The sequence below is a fragment of the Armigeres subalbatus genome, chromosome 3, assembly GCF_024139115.2.
Source record: "Armigeres subalbatus isolate Guangzhou_Male chromosome 3, GZ_Asu_2, whole genome shotgun sequence".
Taxonomy (NCBI): domain Eukaryota; kingdom Metazoa; phylum Arthropoda; class Insecta; order Diptera; family Culicidae; genus Armigeres; species Armigeres subalbatus.
In genome coordinates, this window is record NC_085141.1 from 2,532,195 (window position 1) to 2,548,205 (window position 16,011).

General features: G+C 36.4%; 1 protein-coding gene across 6 annotated transcripts in view; it reads right to left on the reverse strand.

The window, feature by feature from the left end:
• The window catches only part of LOC134220478 (upstream stimulatory factor 1-like), a 55,771-nt gene extending 40,078 nt beyond the window's left edge, over window positions 1-15,693 (reverse strand). The window contains exons 1-3 of one of the 6 annotated variants that reach the window (XM_062699532.1): window positions 14,920-15,693; window positions 14,398-14,435; window positions 14,223-14,270 (exon numbers count right to left, since the gene is read on the reverse strand). In XM_062699532.1, the coding sequence (XP_062555516.1) occupies window positions 14,223-14,270; window positions 14,398-14,435; window positions 14,920-14,960 (127 nt within the window). In that variant the 5' untranslated portion in view covers window positions 14,961-15,693. Of the gene's footprint in view, window positions 1-13,649; window positions 13,772-13,821; window positions 13,946-14,084; window positions 14,131-14,222; window positions 14,271-14,397; window positions 14,436-14,919 lie in introns of those variants that run through there. The other 5 variants (XM_062699534.1, XM_062699535.1, XM_062699536.1 and 2 more) reach the window with 5 other exon arrangements.
• Between the last annotated feature and the right edge of the window lie 318 nt (window positions 15,694-16,011).

Sequence of the window (16,011 nt, forward strand, 5' to 3'; positions counted from 1 at the left end):
TAGAACTTCCGTTTTGAACCTTTTTTAAATAGTTAAGCATTTGCAAGGGCTCTATGGACTTGCATGGACATGTTGGGTCACCATAGGTTTGGTATCAGGCGAAGACATGTTAGACCAATCGCTCTGAACTTCAGGGTTATTTGAAGCACCTGGCACATCTGCCATAGACTTATTTGAATAATGACGCATTGACAAGAACTCTAGAGTCTTACATGGACATGCTGGATTGCTGCAGGTTTGGTTTGGAACGAAGTGCAGAAGATATATACTGCAAAAGTCCCCATAGTTATTGAGGATATTAATTTCAGGATGTATTGTATGGCCCTGCACATCCATTCACAGCCTCACTATCTGTCCATCTGACTTTCGAGAATCTGTATAAATCCTGAAAATTTATTCTTCACTTCATACACATAAGTCTTTCATGTATTTAGATCAGCTACAGCACGGACATCCAGATGTATTGGAGGCCGTGAAGTAATTTTGTGTCAGTTTGTGACAGGGGAAGGGAGAGGAGTTCGTCTTATGTGACGTCCATCCTCAAGATAAAATTCTGAAAGCATTTTAAAAACAATGCAAAAAGGCATTCCCAATTCAATATCGTACAGATTATTTTAAAATAACAATTAATTTCAAAACACTTTTATTTCTCTTCTTTTTTAAATATCAGATGATGTTTCTGATATTTGCCATTATGTGGGGAGAGTCGGGTAAAACGGAAAATTGCCATGTTACATATATAACATGACATTTCCTGCTTTCGATTCCGCCAACTTAATCACAGAAGTTGAAATAAATTGAAATTGAAAGTTGAAATAAATTCGTTTTTATTTTCGTCCAATTTAAACATAGGAAGAAATTTCAACTGAGGAGCATTGGGCAAAACGGGCAACTGACGGAGGTTGCACATTACTAGATCTTCTTTATTGGATTCAGTAGGCATTATTGAAATAAACAGCGCAGCTCCAACCTTTTTTTATTTCTGAAACCGGATGTTTCATCTAGTTATTTCTCTAGAGAGAATCGATTTAAATGGAAAACTTACGAACGCTGCACAACAAATATATCCCTAAGAAGTTTGTATATTATTTGTGTAATATTTGATTATGACAGTAGATTTAAATTCACTCTGATTTCCCTCTGTTCCTAATATTAGATGATGAATTTATTTTTTGACATTATATGGGACGAATCAGGCAAAACAGACGACACTGAACGTTCGCAAATGGTTAAAATAAGTGGGAAGAAAAGGGTGACATGGACTTCTTGCCAAAGTCTGGCCAACACGAATCCAGCACTACTCTACGGAAACGCTATTTTGCAAAGATTTTTTGTAGCGTACTTTTATCGTATTTAGTATCATTTGAGATCCCTTTTCCAACTGTGCAGTGGATAATAATTTATATGTGAACAAAACAGAATGCCTCGATTGAGTTTTGTCTCCTCTTGGAACAAAATCATTTTTGCATGAAAAACTCAAGCGCGATGCTTTCCCTGCAGAATTTCAAACGAGTTAGCTAGCGGATGAAGCTTCTATTATTAAGATTTGAGTATGATTTTATCATCACTACAACAAGTTGGCACCGAAACTTTCCATTTCTTGGATACAGATAGGAAGTTTTAGGCAAAACTCATCACCCTGAGGCACTTTAAATACGGAAACTGCAAACAGTACTCCATAATTGCTCTCCAAAGTACGTGTATATTTTGAAGTTTATCGAAAAACGAAAAAAAAATATACATTTCCGAAAAAAAAAAATTTGGTATTTTTTTGCCAAAATACGTATTTTCCGACGAGGATTCAGAATATATGAAAAACTAATTTTGCTCAAAAATGTCACATATGCAGTTTCTCAAACAAACGGTTCAAATGTATTTCACTCGTATTTTTCTTTCTGTGCTCCAAGATAGGTCATTTTTACGGCTCTTGCATGCTAATGAGAGGTGAGAAAATCTTGTCATTTTGCGTTCTGCTTCATCTTAGCAAAACTGACAATCAACTGGTACTCCTCAAATTATTCTTTTAAAGTTTAATTCAATTTTTTGCAGATAAAGACAAAAACGAATTGTTGCTCCTTTAGGCTGTGTTCTTGCCTGTTTAATCTGTGCCGTGGAATTAAAAAAAATGAACTTGGTCCAAAAACAGGCAATGAGTCATCAGGCAGCGATTGTTAGAAAGATATTATTTTTGTTAATTCCGTTCTAATTTTATTCTGACTGTTGATTGAAATTACTGGAGTTTGCTGTAAAACCGTGCTTTTTGCCCGTTCAATGAGTGGCCTTTATTACGCCTGTCATGTATTTATCAGCATGATTTTTTTTTCAGAGTTCGTTTGGCCAAAAATCATTCAGCTATTTAGCCGAGACGGCTATTATGTCGAATATTTAAATCGACCGAATCAGGCGTTTGGCCAAAGAAGACATTTATCCGAACAATTCATTTAGCCCGAAGGAGAGGTCTGGCAAAACACATCATTCGACCGAAAATGTTTTCTAGTCGAATTGTTCATATGACCGAAAATGTAGTTTCGCCGAACATGTCATTTGGCCGAAAATGTTAACAAAATGTTAAGGGCCGATACTGTTATTTGACCGAACGCGTCATATGGCTGAAAAGCTTAGTTTTTGCTCAGACGGTCATATGGCCGAAATATCATTTTCAGATCGAAAAGGTCGATTGGCCGAAAAGGTCACGTAGTCGAAAGGTTATATACCATTTTTCCGAAAAAATATTTCGAAGAATTTTTTTCCGCGGTATGACATCTCGCAAAATGTGCCAATTAAACGAAAGACATTTCGCGAAATTCAAATTGGGTTAATTACCATTGAAGTGATTATCGAATTATGCTTAATTTAAAGGAGTTAATTCCTTCTATTAATGACCAAATATGCCAAAATTGAACAAAAAGAGAAGATAATGCCTTCTTTAAATGATCGCGATTCCTCGGTACAAGGCTATGGGAGGAGATACAGTCAATTCCTTATGAGACGATATTGAACGAACCATCAATTCATGAAAATATCCAGATGTGGAGAAGAAAAGCCGTGGGATATAGGTGTACGCCACCCTCGCCGACAGTTTTGGCGGTATGCTACTCAAAATTTGACGCACGGTTGATCTATAACTCGTCACACCGATTCAAGTTTTTATCAATCATTTTTACTTAACAGCGTAGTATTACAACTCATTTGAATTCCGAAAAGTTTGCTGGGGAAATTCCGAAAAAAAATCGCCTGATAGGTCACAAAATATTTACCCGAGCAGATTTAGATGAATTTTCTAAGAAACGTCCTGTGAGGATTCCGAATAACATCCAGTAGAATCTCTGAAAACCTTCCAGTGGAAATTTCAAAGAGTTTCGGATGTTTTGACAATTTTGGACAATAATGTATCCCAAAAGAAGTTAAAACGCCTCACTATGATCATCTCTTAATTGAATAACTCCAAATTTAGCATGAACAATCTTATCGCAGAATTCACGACCTTGCTGAGGAAAATCTAGTGATGACATAAGGTTACTATAGCAAGAAATTTAGTTAAGTTTACCATCAGTAGATCAGTTTTGCAGGAGGGATTTCATTTTATTCACGACTGTTATAATACAGCAAGCCTAGATTGTAGAGGCTTGATTAATAAATCATCTTGTATTGCAGCTCAAACAGCTTACAGCATGGAAATATTCAAGAGAAATAAATCAAGTTAAGCATACTATACAATCTCAGATTTAATTTCTTACGGATACACGATTATGAAACAACAACGCCATTGTCATAAGCTATCTATAAACATTGCAGTCCGTCCTCACATTGACAAGCATTTCGTTATCGAAGAGTTCATCACCTCCCAATGGTAAAGTGCTTAAATCATCACGAGTGCCCGGTATAAAGCAAATGTTGGAGATGGGAAGATGTAATGGCATATGTTGAACTTAATACTATGTTAAAAAAACACAATAATAAAGAATTAAAAAAAAAAGAGGTAATGGATTATTTAAAGCAAACGTCCACCCGTAATAAGATAAGCAGAAAAGGAAATCCCTCACGGGCGTAGCCAAGGGGGGGGGGGCAGGGGGGTTGGGGGCGTCGCCCCCCCTAAATTGTGGAAAGATTGCACGGGTACTGAAATGAATTCCCTTAAACATGTGCACTTTACGATCCAATCATATACAGAAATAGGTGGTTGAAATTCAAAAGATTCCCAAAACTTATTAGGGCATCCAGGATCCATAATATATGAAAGTTCAAAACAACTCGAAACTTTTCGGACTCAAAAATTCTCCTTGAAATCCTTCTAGAAGCTCCCCTGGGAACTTCTGAATTCCTCTGGAAAGTTATCCACAAATTCCTCTGAAAATAGTTCGAAAATCCTTCTCATGTAATTGTAATTCCTCCTTTTCTAGAAACTCCCATTAATTTTAGGAAATTGACAAGGAAATTCCTTGAAGATTTCTTTTCCTCTCTCCAAGATTTACTTCTAGATATTTCTTCGGTTATTCTCTCTTCAGGAAAAATCCGGCATTTCCTTCAGGCATGCATTCGAGAGTTACGTCAAGAATACATACGGAATTTCTTCCCAAAATTCTGTAAGAAGTTTCTTCAAAAATTTATGACGGAAATCCTCCGATTTAGCTCCATAATTTCACTTGTAAATCTATAAGAAATTCCTTCGGAAATTCTTCTAGGAACTTCTCCGGGCATTCCTCTCGGAACTCTTGCTTTAATTTAATTTAATTTAATAATTTTCCGGGAATACCTCCAAACATTCAATAGCGAAATCATCTAGCATTCCAATCTGGAAATCTTTTCGCAATTACTTCAGAATATCCTTCAAGAAATCCTCTAGAAATATCTTCATGAATTTCTCCTGGAATTCGTCCAAGTATTTCCCCAGAAATTCGTACAGGTATTTTTTCGGGAGTTTCTTCAGGTAGTTCTCCAGGAATTTTCCCGGGAGATTTTCCGCGGAAGTGTACTAGAATTCCTTCCGGACTTCACTTGGAATTTACTCGGATATCTGCCAAGAGTTCTTCCAGAAATTTCTTCGGAACAATCAGCAGGGATTTTCTTCAGCAATTCATCTGGGAATACTTTCAGGATTTCATCTGGGAATTTCTGCATTAATTTCTCCTGGTATTTTTCTGGGAATTCCTTCAGATATTTTTTCGGAAATTCCTTCAGGAACTTCTCTAAGAATTATTTCAGGACTTCCATGTGGGAATTCCTCTGGAAGTGCTTGTGGGAGTTCCTCCGGGAGTTCTTCCAGGAGTTTTTCCAAGAAATTCTCCGGTAATACCTCCAAGAACTTTACAGGGAATTCCTGGACGATATTTGGCAGGAATTTCACGGGAAATAGGATTTCGGAAGTTCCTTCAGAAATATTTTTTCTCTTCCTCTAGGGTATTCCACCGGATATTCCTCTGAAGTTCCACCAGTAGTTCCTTCGGGAATTCAATCAGGCTTTCTTCCAGGAATTCATTTAGCATTTCTTTAGGCATTTATCTACAAATTCCTCCAGAAGTTCCTCGGAGAATTTCTCTGGGAGTTCTTACGGGAATTCCTTCGGGAGGTTCTTTTAAGAATTCTTCCAGGAGTTCCTCCTGGAATTCTTACGGAACTTTCTTTGGCAGTTCATCCTAGAATTCTTACGAGAGTTCCTCCAGGATTTCCTCCGGAAATTCTTCCTGTAGTTCTTTAATAAGAACCAGAAGTTCCACCGGAATTCCTCCGAGAATTCCTCTGATAATTTCTCCGGAAATTCCTATAGAAAATCCCCCGGAAGTTCCTCCGGAAATTACTCTGGGAGTTCCTCCGGGAGTTCCTTTTCAGAGAAACACCCGGAGAAACTGCCGGTGAAACTCCCGGAGGGATTCTCGTAGAAACTGCTGGTGGATCTCCCGGAGAAATTCCCGAAGGAACTGCCGGAGGAGCTTCCGTAAGAACTCCCGGAGGAATTTCAGGAGGAACTCCTAGAAGAATTCCTAGAGGACCTCCCGGATGAGCTCGCAGAGAAACTATCGGAACTTCGCAGAGAACTTCGGGAGGAATTTCCAGCTTAATTTCTGAAGAAAGCCTAAATGATTTCCTGAAAAAGCCTGAATAATTTCCTGGAATAGTTTCTGGTGGAACTCCCGGAGGAATTTCCGGAGAAACTCCCGGATGAATTGCTGGTGGAATTCCCGGAGGAACTCTCGAAGGAATTTTCTGGAAGAATTTCTGAAGAAACTCCCGGGAGAATTTTCAAAGGAACCCCGGGGAAACTACCAGAAGCATTCTCGGAAACAAGAGAATTCATCTTATAGACAAATCTCGTCTAGCTGAAACCTTTGTTGGAGTTTGTAGCTGGACCATCATCATCATCAGAGGACCTCCCGGAGAATTCCCTGAGGAGCTCGCAGAGAAATTCTCAGAGGAGCTTCTGGTGGAAAATCTATATAAATTCCTGAAGAAGCCTAAATAAATTCTAATTCTGCCGAAATTCCCGGAAGAATTTTCAGAGGAACTGCCGATAGAACTACCGGAATTATTTCTCGAAGGAAATCCTAGAGAAATTGGAAATGCCGGTGGAACTCCTGGAAGAATTCCAGGAGGAATTTTCGGAGAAACTCCTGGAGGATCTCCCAGTGGAAATCTTGAAGTTTCCACCGGAATTCTTTCAGGATTTCATTGCGAATTAATCTAGGAATTCCTCCGAAAATTCCATTGTTGATTTCATTTTCGGTATAATTTCTGTATAAATTTCCGGTGGAATTCCTAGAGAAATTCTTTGAAATTTTCACAAGAAATTATTCGAAACAATTCACGGAAAATTTTATGGAATTTACACAAGAAATTCGAAGATTTTTCGTTAAATTCTCAGGAATGTTTTCTGGCAATTCTGCGGAATTTCCACGGAATATTCTTATTCTTAAAAATTATGGGAAACAGCACGAAATTATTTGAACTATTGAAGAGAGTTCTGCAGAACTTATAAAGAAGTTCGTGAAGATTTTCTTGGAGTAAATAATGGTGGAATGTTCGGATCAATTCCCGGCAAAATTTATGGTGGAGTTCCTGAAGACACTGCCGAATAAGTTGCTGGAGGCATTCCTAAAGAATTCCTGATAGAATTTCGGATAGAATGCCAGGAGCAATTGTCGAAGGAATTCCTGGAGAAAGCTGATTTTTCTGCCTATTTTATAATAAATATTGTTTCAGAGAGGATTTGAGGAAATTCAGATGTATGGTTCTAGTTTTCTTAAACTTATGGAAGAATGCATAAGACAAGACTTATGGAAGAATGCAGGATTTTTATAATAATTGTTATAGCCGATTTTTCGATTTTTTACTAAGTTCGTTAATATTTTTCTCACTTTATTTAAAAATATCTCACTTGTCATAAGACGAGTTTGTACAATCCTATTGAATTCCACCACTTAATTATATCTTGACAGATACGTATTTCGACCTCAACAGTAAGGCCGTCTTCAGTGTCTCGTACTTGACTCGACTCGACTCGACTCGAGTCGAGTCAAGTACGAGACACTGAAGACGGCCTTACTGTTGAGGTCGAAATACGTATCTGTCAAGATACAATTAAGTGGTGGAATTCAAAGGGATTGTACAAACTCGTCTTATGACAAGTGAAGACATTCCACTAAAAAGCTCAAAATAATAATATCTGATGAGCAATGAATCACGCATTTTTAAATCCATTATTGTTTTAGTCATTATTTTTTTCGATTTGGTTTGGATTTGGTTTTATGTGTTAATATTCATGTGTTTTTATAAAACTACTATAAAACTACGATTTAGAAAAAAATTGCCCCCCCCCCCCTTCTCGAAATCCTGGCTACGCCCATGAAATCCCTCCAAGGCGTACGTCTCGCAGATATAATAAGGTATTTGTATGGGTCAATTACTGCTGCTATACTAAACCATGATTATCTGAGGAAATGCAACTCTATTAAAATCTATACTATTCTTTTTATGTAGAACAAAAATCTGCTAAATGCAAACATTCCGCAAAACGGTATACATTTCACCAAAAGTCATTCGCCGAGAATAGAACATCCATCATTAACGTAACGCTTAATGGTGGAAAGGGGATTGCCTGAAGTGTTACGACCCACATTTTTTTCAGACGCTTTATTCAAATGTCAAATGTAAAATCCGTCAAATGTCGTATACCACGAAAATTAATAACCGCCAAATGTTTTTCAGCTTTTGTTTGACTGTAAAAATGAATTATTGGTCAACTTTTCAAAAGAACTGTAACATTTTATTCGTGAATTAATTTGAATAGCGCAATCAACAGAACAACATGAAAGCATCTGATTGCAGTACTCAAAATAATTCATAAAAAAATTGTTACTTAGGTCCTTTTGAAAAGTTAAGCGAGAATTTGGCGAATAAGTTTTTAGTAGCAGTAGATGCCGATTCTTATACAAAATGGCCTACTTCGACATGCTGCCTCTATGTTCCCCGATGATCCTTTGAGCTGTTTTTTCAGAAGTTACATTGAAATACGCGAAATATCATGTTTCAACAACTTGTTGAAACAGCCATTTTTGAACAATTTGATCAAAAGTGGATAAAATTTTGATATTTTTTGTTTATTAATTTAAACATACTTTTAGTGCACTGCTTATATTTCAGCTCAATCGGTCATCGGGGAACGAAGCTACATTATGTCAAAATTGGCTATTTAGCATGAACTGATGGTGATGAACTTATCTCTGTATTAAAAATCATACAAAACCCAATAAAAATATATGAAAATTGGCCTCCACATACTACTATTTTTCCGAACACCACTGTGCGAGAAATGAAGAATGGGTAGTGGAAAGTCTGACTTCTCACTCCTCATTTCTCATTGTAAAAAATGAAATGTGTGAAGTATGAGAACGAGAAGTGAGAAATAAGGAATGAGAAATCTAACGTCTAACATCTCACTTCATGAAGCAGAACAAAACTGGACAACAATATGTAAGTGAAAGTTTATCCAGTGATAAAAAAATCGGAGATTTACCTTGACTAACTCATTTTAATTTTTGAGCAAAAATTTGTATTAATAAATTAGTGTAATATTTGCAATTTTCATACTCCTTGGCTATCATTTACAAGTTCTTGTTTACTCTTGTGACACAAGCTAAATCGGTCGTTTTCAGAAGTAAACGCCTCACCATACCATCCCTATATGGAAGAGTCCACTTAATATAGTGAATATGTATTCCAAAATTTATATAATTCAACTCATGCGTTCACAAGTTTCACCAAATTGATTTTTTTTATCAAGAAGTAGCCCTTCCCTTGGCATAGTCGTTTCATTAGGATAGAGAATATATATTCCACATATGATCAAAACCGACTCATAAGTTCAGAAGTTATACTGAATTGTTAGTTTTTCAAAGAATACACATCACCGCATTTTGAAGGGCACTGCACTCAAAACGGAAACAATGCACAACTATTAGAAAGCGCTCACGGAGGGAATTTCATGGAAAATTTGTTTGTAGTTTTGAAGTTTCTGAACTGTCTGAATTATGTTATTATCTTTTTGCCAGTCGATTGAACGACAAATTAATCAAATCACTGGTATTGCACACTCTCATGCCCTATCATGATTTTTTTTGTAGAATTGCTTTCAATTATAATAAAATTGCAATGGAAATGAAAAAAACAGGAAAATTTTTTTTAACAAAATCAAACTTTTGATGAAAAAAAAAACGTTCACGAGTAAAACAAAATTAAAAATAAATCATTGCACATACACTGACCCCACAATCATGGGTCACACACTAATATGAGTCATTTCCATTTAACCAACATGCAAATTGGAGTGACTTATTGTTACAAAGTGACCCATATAGGTGGGGTCAGAGTAATTACTTGAAAATAAATTATGTTTATCCATAAAAGTAAAAACGTGTAGAAAAAAACTTTTCGTTGGACGGAAAAATATATAAAGCTCTTTTAGTGGAATGTATTCAACCGTCTAAGACGAATTAAGTACTCTCAATTTAATTCCACCAATTAATTTTCGATATATTTGCAGATGCGTATTTAAAGTCGAGTCAAGTACGAGACACTGAAGACGACCACACAGTTGTGGTCGAAATACGTATCTGCAAAGATATCGAAAATTAATTGGTGGAATTAAATGGAGGTTTTTTCGTTTGAATTAAAAAATCTAACCATTCTTATAGATAAGTTTAAGTTTTATTTGTAATTTTGAAAAAGTATAAAACAATTGTACGAAGTTTTTGACAGCAAAATAAAATTTCCTTGAAGAATTAGAAATTTTCCATAAAAAAAATAAGAAAATTGCCAATAAAGAAAACACGATATGAGCAATAAATAAATATAAAATTTCCAAAAATAATGCAAAATTTTCTATAAGAAATTGAGAATTTTGCACAAAGCAAAAATAAATTAGCACTCTTGAAAGCAAAAATTCTTCTTCTTCTTCTTCTTCTTATTAGCATTACATCCCCCCCTGGGACATTGCCGCCTCGCTGTTTAGTGTTGATTCAGAACTTCCACAGTTATTAACTGCGAGGTTTCTAACAAAGGTACCAATTACGCATTCGTATATCATTAGGCTAACACGATGATACGAGTCGAGTCAAGTTGAGGTCGAAATACGTATCTGTCAAGATACAATTAAGTGGTGGAATTCGATGGGATTGTACAAACTCGTATTATGACAAGTGAAGACATTCCACTAAAAAGCTCAAAATAATTTTCTTAACACGATGATACTTTTATGCCCAGGGAAGTCGAGACGATTTCCAAACCGAAAATTGCCTAGACCGGCACCGGGAATCACACCCAGCCACCCTCAGCATGGTCTTGCTTTATAGCCGCGCATCTTACCGTTAGGCTAATTGAAAATTCAAAAAGCAAAAATTGCAATTATATATGAGGTATTTTCATAAGGAATTCAACATGTTCCACGAAAAAGAAAGAAAAATCTCCATAAATAAATCAATATTAGCATTAAACCATTACAAAATTTTCCACAAAATAAATAATTTTTTTCACATAAAAAATTAAACAAAAATTACAAAATAATCAATAAAGAGCAATTAATACAAAAAAGCAATCACATTTTGATTTCCTTATGGAAAATTCTTCTTTTATAATTGTAATTTTTGTTCTTAAATGTGCTCATTTATTTTCATTGAAGGTAAAATTCTTAATTGTTTGTGGAAATTTTGCATTATTATGGGAATTTTATATTTATTTATTGCTCATATCCTGATTCCTTTATAGGCAATTTCCTTAGTTTTTTGGACAATTTTCAAATTTTTTAAGGGGAGTTTTTATTTTAGTCGAAGTTTTTAGAAAAGACATGACAACACTTAAGCACAATCCTCACAGAATCCAAAACTGAAAGCACTCGCGTTTTCCCCCATTCGAAATGAAAGCAAGGCACAACTTTCATTTTTATTATTCAAAGCAAAGCTGAATAATACAAATGACAGTTGTGCGTTGCTTCCGTATTGAGTGTTGTGCCCTTGAAAACGCGAGTACATTCAGTTTAGGATTCCGTGAGGATTGTCCTTCACATCTAGCATGAGACAAAGAACAGAATATTTACACAACACCCAGTGGAATTTGACTAACGTTATCCTGCTTATTTTTTTAAAATTATTTGCCTCTCACCTCTGGAAGAGCATTAGAACATTTATCAACAATAGTAACTGCCTCAAAGACGACAACAAAAAAATATCCATATAGTATTAGAAATATTCCAAAATAAATTAAAAATAATTTAATAAAGAAAATTTGGTAGAAGCAAAATATAAGATTAAATTTGAACTAAATAATGAACCATTTCCATTAAATAAAGAAAAATTTCCTTAAACTTAAAATATAATAAAAATTTCTAATATAGATGATGTCATTAGAAGATGTTTTTAGTGGAATTTTCCACAAATAAAAATTTAAAATGTAATGTAAAATAAAGGAGCAGTGAAAAACTATGAAAAATATCAAAAATAAAATTAATCAATAAGGCCGTTACAAATATGTAATTAAGATTTTGTCCTACTGGTCTCCGATAGGTCAAGGGGGGGGGATAATAAAAAATAAATATTAAAATGAAAAAAATTAAAAAACTCCTCGGATTTGTTAAAGAATGTTTTGAAAATCCTCAAACGTATTCGAATTTTATTTTGTTGACACCCCCCCCCCTCTAACAGTTATTTCAAGGGGAGTTTCATTTCAATCACTACAGATCAGTCCTTTACTCAGTAAAAATAGATTTACCTAAGAACTTAAATCTGCTCATTCAGTGATGTAACATTATCGAACGATGATTTTCATATTCATCTATAATTTATACCTTAATGAAGTACACAATGTATATTCAATATTAAAAAATGAGATACTCGGTAAAATTTATAAGCGCAATAAAATTCATCATTTTATGCATTTCGTAGTTGCAATCACACTGCAGTATGAATATGCATTACTATTTTTCTAAGCAAAAGTATATTTTTAATTTGTTTTTTTTTTTCAATTTTTCCAAAATGAAACAGAAAATTTAGTGTTGTATGAAACAGTACTTTTTAATTCGTGTATTTTGGTATTCATCACTTTTTCACCTCATTGTTGACATCCAAAAGTTGAGCTGACTCTCGCAATTATCAAAACCATAAAAGTTTATTTCAGATGAATGCACAATGTAACCACTTCAATTTATAGCGTGGTACCTCGGCAGTAATACTCATTTCATTGCCCTAACGTGCAGTGCTGTTTACAACCCTCTTGACGCGTGATTAATAACCTCAGCATTACACGCCACTTTTTCAATATGGTCTCCAACCAATTTTAAACGATAGGGAGGGGTATCTGTTCTATTATTAGTAAAATACTTCTATTTTGGTCTATTTGGTTGCAAAAATGAATTGACCTAAATTTATTATCGTTGAGCCTTTCAGTTGTTTAAAATGCGCACAAATAAAAAAAGCTTCAACATTAAACCTGAATGAGACTACAGAACGCATTCAAAAACAGGGTCGAACTTAATTATTACTTGCTTATTATCCAGTTGTCGAACATAATTTCGACACAGACAAAATTTATATAAGTTATCAGATAAAGCATCACTTTTGAGAATATTTCGTATTTTCCATACTACACAGAACTAATTAATAGTGAAAAATAATCAAGAATTTTTTTTTTTCACGTTTTATAACTAAATGTAAATTACAAAAAATCGCTTCATTGAGCTACGCCGTAGCTACGTATTTTACCGTAACGCGGAAAAATAAATGTTTGTTTACATTTTTAACCTTATCAAATGATTAAATGATTTAAGTTATTCTTATTTAAAATGAGTCAGTATTTGTACAGTGATCTTAGTTTTAGCATTGTGCATCTTTTCTCAAAAATAAAAATACTTAGCAAAAAGGGAATCAAAAAAAATATACCCGAAGATTCCATTCCAGTTTTCATAACCCTAACCAGCATATTACTCACGATTTTTACCCAACGATCAAAACTTGACCATTCGGTAAACATGTTTGTAGCAATCTTCCATTCACGTTCCACTGTGAGCGTCGATCACTCAAAGTGCTCTGATATCGAGTAACAATAATAGCAGCAGCAACGGTCTGCAGTTATAACACCACAAGCAAGAATGCAACAGTAATCGCACGAACGAGAATACAATCTATTTCTGTAAGAAAAAGAGCAGCCACAAGACGAGAATAAGTGGAGTGTACTGTTTATGAACATGCACTTTTACTTCGATTTGTGCAAACAACACACAAATAGAGAGACACACGCGCGCGCGTTCAACCACCCCCTCATGCACTCGGCAGCGGGGAGTACCCTCCAGGCCACAAGGCACTCGGTTGGCGTTTGTTCTGGGAAGCACAATGAATTCCGTCCGCCAGGCACATTTTTTCACCGCTAACTGTTCTGGGTTCCATTTACAATCCGCTTTCATCACTTGCACTTTCCAACCAGAAAGTTTGTCATGTTCCAACCACTGATAATGCACACATTATCTCCTGTGTTCTTCTCCTGTCTCCTCACTACTTCCGTCCGGTTCCATGTGCCTGCCTGGCTGTCAAAACTCTTCGCACTCTCACTTTCACGCTGGTTGCGTTTCTGTTTCTCTGTTTCGGCTCTTGCCATCTTCACTGTTCACAAACTGATTACTGTTGCACGAACTCACGAAAACGCGAAACAAAGGAAATTCACGAAAAGCAAAAGCTAAAATGTATTACCGTCATTTTTCACAAACTGCAGCTCGTCGTCGATATGTGAGAAGTCACCTGCGAATGAGGGGAGAAAGAAGATGGTCAGAATTGGGGGTGGTGATGGGTGGAAAATTTCATCATCGAAAAAATTCCTTTCTTCGATATAACGAACAATATTTCCGTCTTTTTATATCGAGCTTACCTAATGTATTGTCCTCGGCCATGCTTATCAGGTCGTCACTGCGGAAGATGAAATGGAAAAAAGAGTAGCCGATCAGAATAGATTTTTGTGAATTTCTTTACGTCGATAAAACGATGAGGTTTCTCGCAGTTTCTCCTACGAAGTGTGACCTTCTTAAATTTGACATAGAGTATTTCGCGAGAAAATTTTCAGAAACGTCATTTGTTGTTCTTCGTGCGGTCGCATGTAGAAAGTAAGATTTTATGGCACGACAGATAGAGTGATTCGAGTGTACTACTGCTACATAGTATTAGAGGGATGAGCAATGGCACTTAGAAAAATGCTTCAATCAGTAGACTCTAGTTGATACGTCGATTAATGATGTATTTAGCGAAACACACAATAAGCGCAGGAATTTACGCGTGCAAAAATGCGGGGAAGGTAGCAATCGTAGGAGGCGAGCAACGATAAATACTATGCAGGGGAAAATTATGGGGCTAGTCTACTATAATCAATAATCTGATGCTTGGGTGGTTCATTTACCTTATTTCTAAGCAATCGACATCGTAGTCTAGCTTATTCATCTTGAATATCGTTGGAAGTACTCCCGGATCCAACGAAAACTATTGTCTCACTAGGATTTTCGGATTTAAACCTATATAAACACTAAATAACACTTGAGCCCCGTTTCTGCACAGCGAAACTTTTGTATGCTCTTTTCCTTTTTTCTTAGGACAAATATCCTTGCGTTATTCCTTTTGATGCGTATGCCGTTCTCCCCTGCTAACTTCCTTGCGAGTGTCAAATTCGCTCCGATTTACTCCAATACTTTCTCACAAACTCTCTCTCGCTCTTGCTCGTTAGTCGGTCCGCCTATGATGCCTTTAATTAAGCATTACACATCCATGCAGTGTGCTGCTGGCTGCTCGATGATTATGCCTGGCTGCCTGCCTACTACGGGCGGTCCGTGGTGGTTCAAAACAAACAAGGTCGGAATGACAGTACGACAACCGAATCGCGAATGTAGTATGCCATAAATACAGTGTTGCTAGCTTCTTCTACTGTTGCTTCATGAACATCGTTTGAGTTCTACCATAACAGCTCGGCTTTACTAGTTGGATCACGAAATATCACGCGCGAGAACTTTCAACTGAACGTCGAGCACCTTTGGCGAATCTCCGGGATATTACCGTATCCTTCAGGACAACCTCAATACAGCCCGTACCTGGCAACGGTTGATTAACATTTAACGACTTATTTGAGCATTGATATCTAATCAGTTTCTGAGGAGACCAGGTGCCGTTCGATGTGCGCAGCGCGACGGTTCTCTTACGACTGACTAAACACTCATTGACTGACTCCAGCCGGAGTGAAGCGATAACTGTGATCCATCGTCGACCGCTGTGTTGTCGTCGTCATAGTTGTCTCGACGCGGCATAATGATGATTAGGTCTCTCCTCCGTCTCGATAGTGGCAACCGTCCACCAGTATGCCGGCATCGCGACGACGATGGCAATTGAAATTCACCCAAAATGAACGATCGCTGGTTGGTAGCGTGCTATGCACTGGCCGACCGGGGGTGATGGATTCATCATTCATTAACACTTTAAACGACATTTGTTTACGGGGCTAATT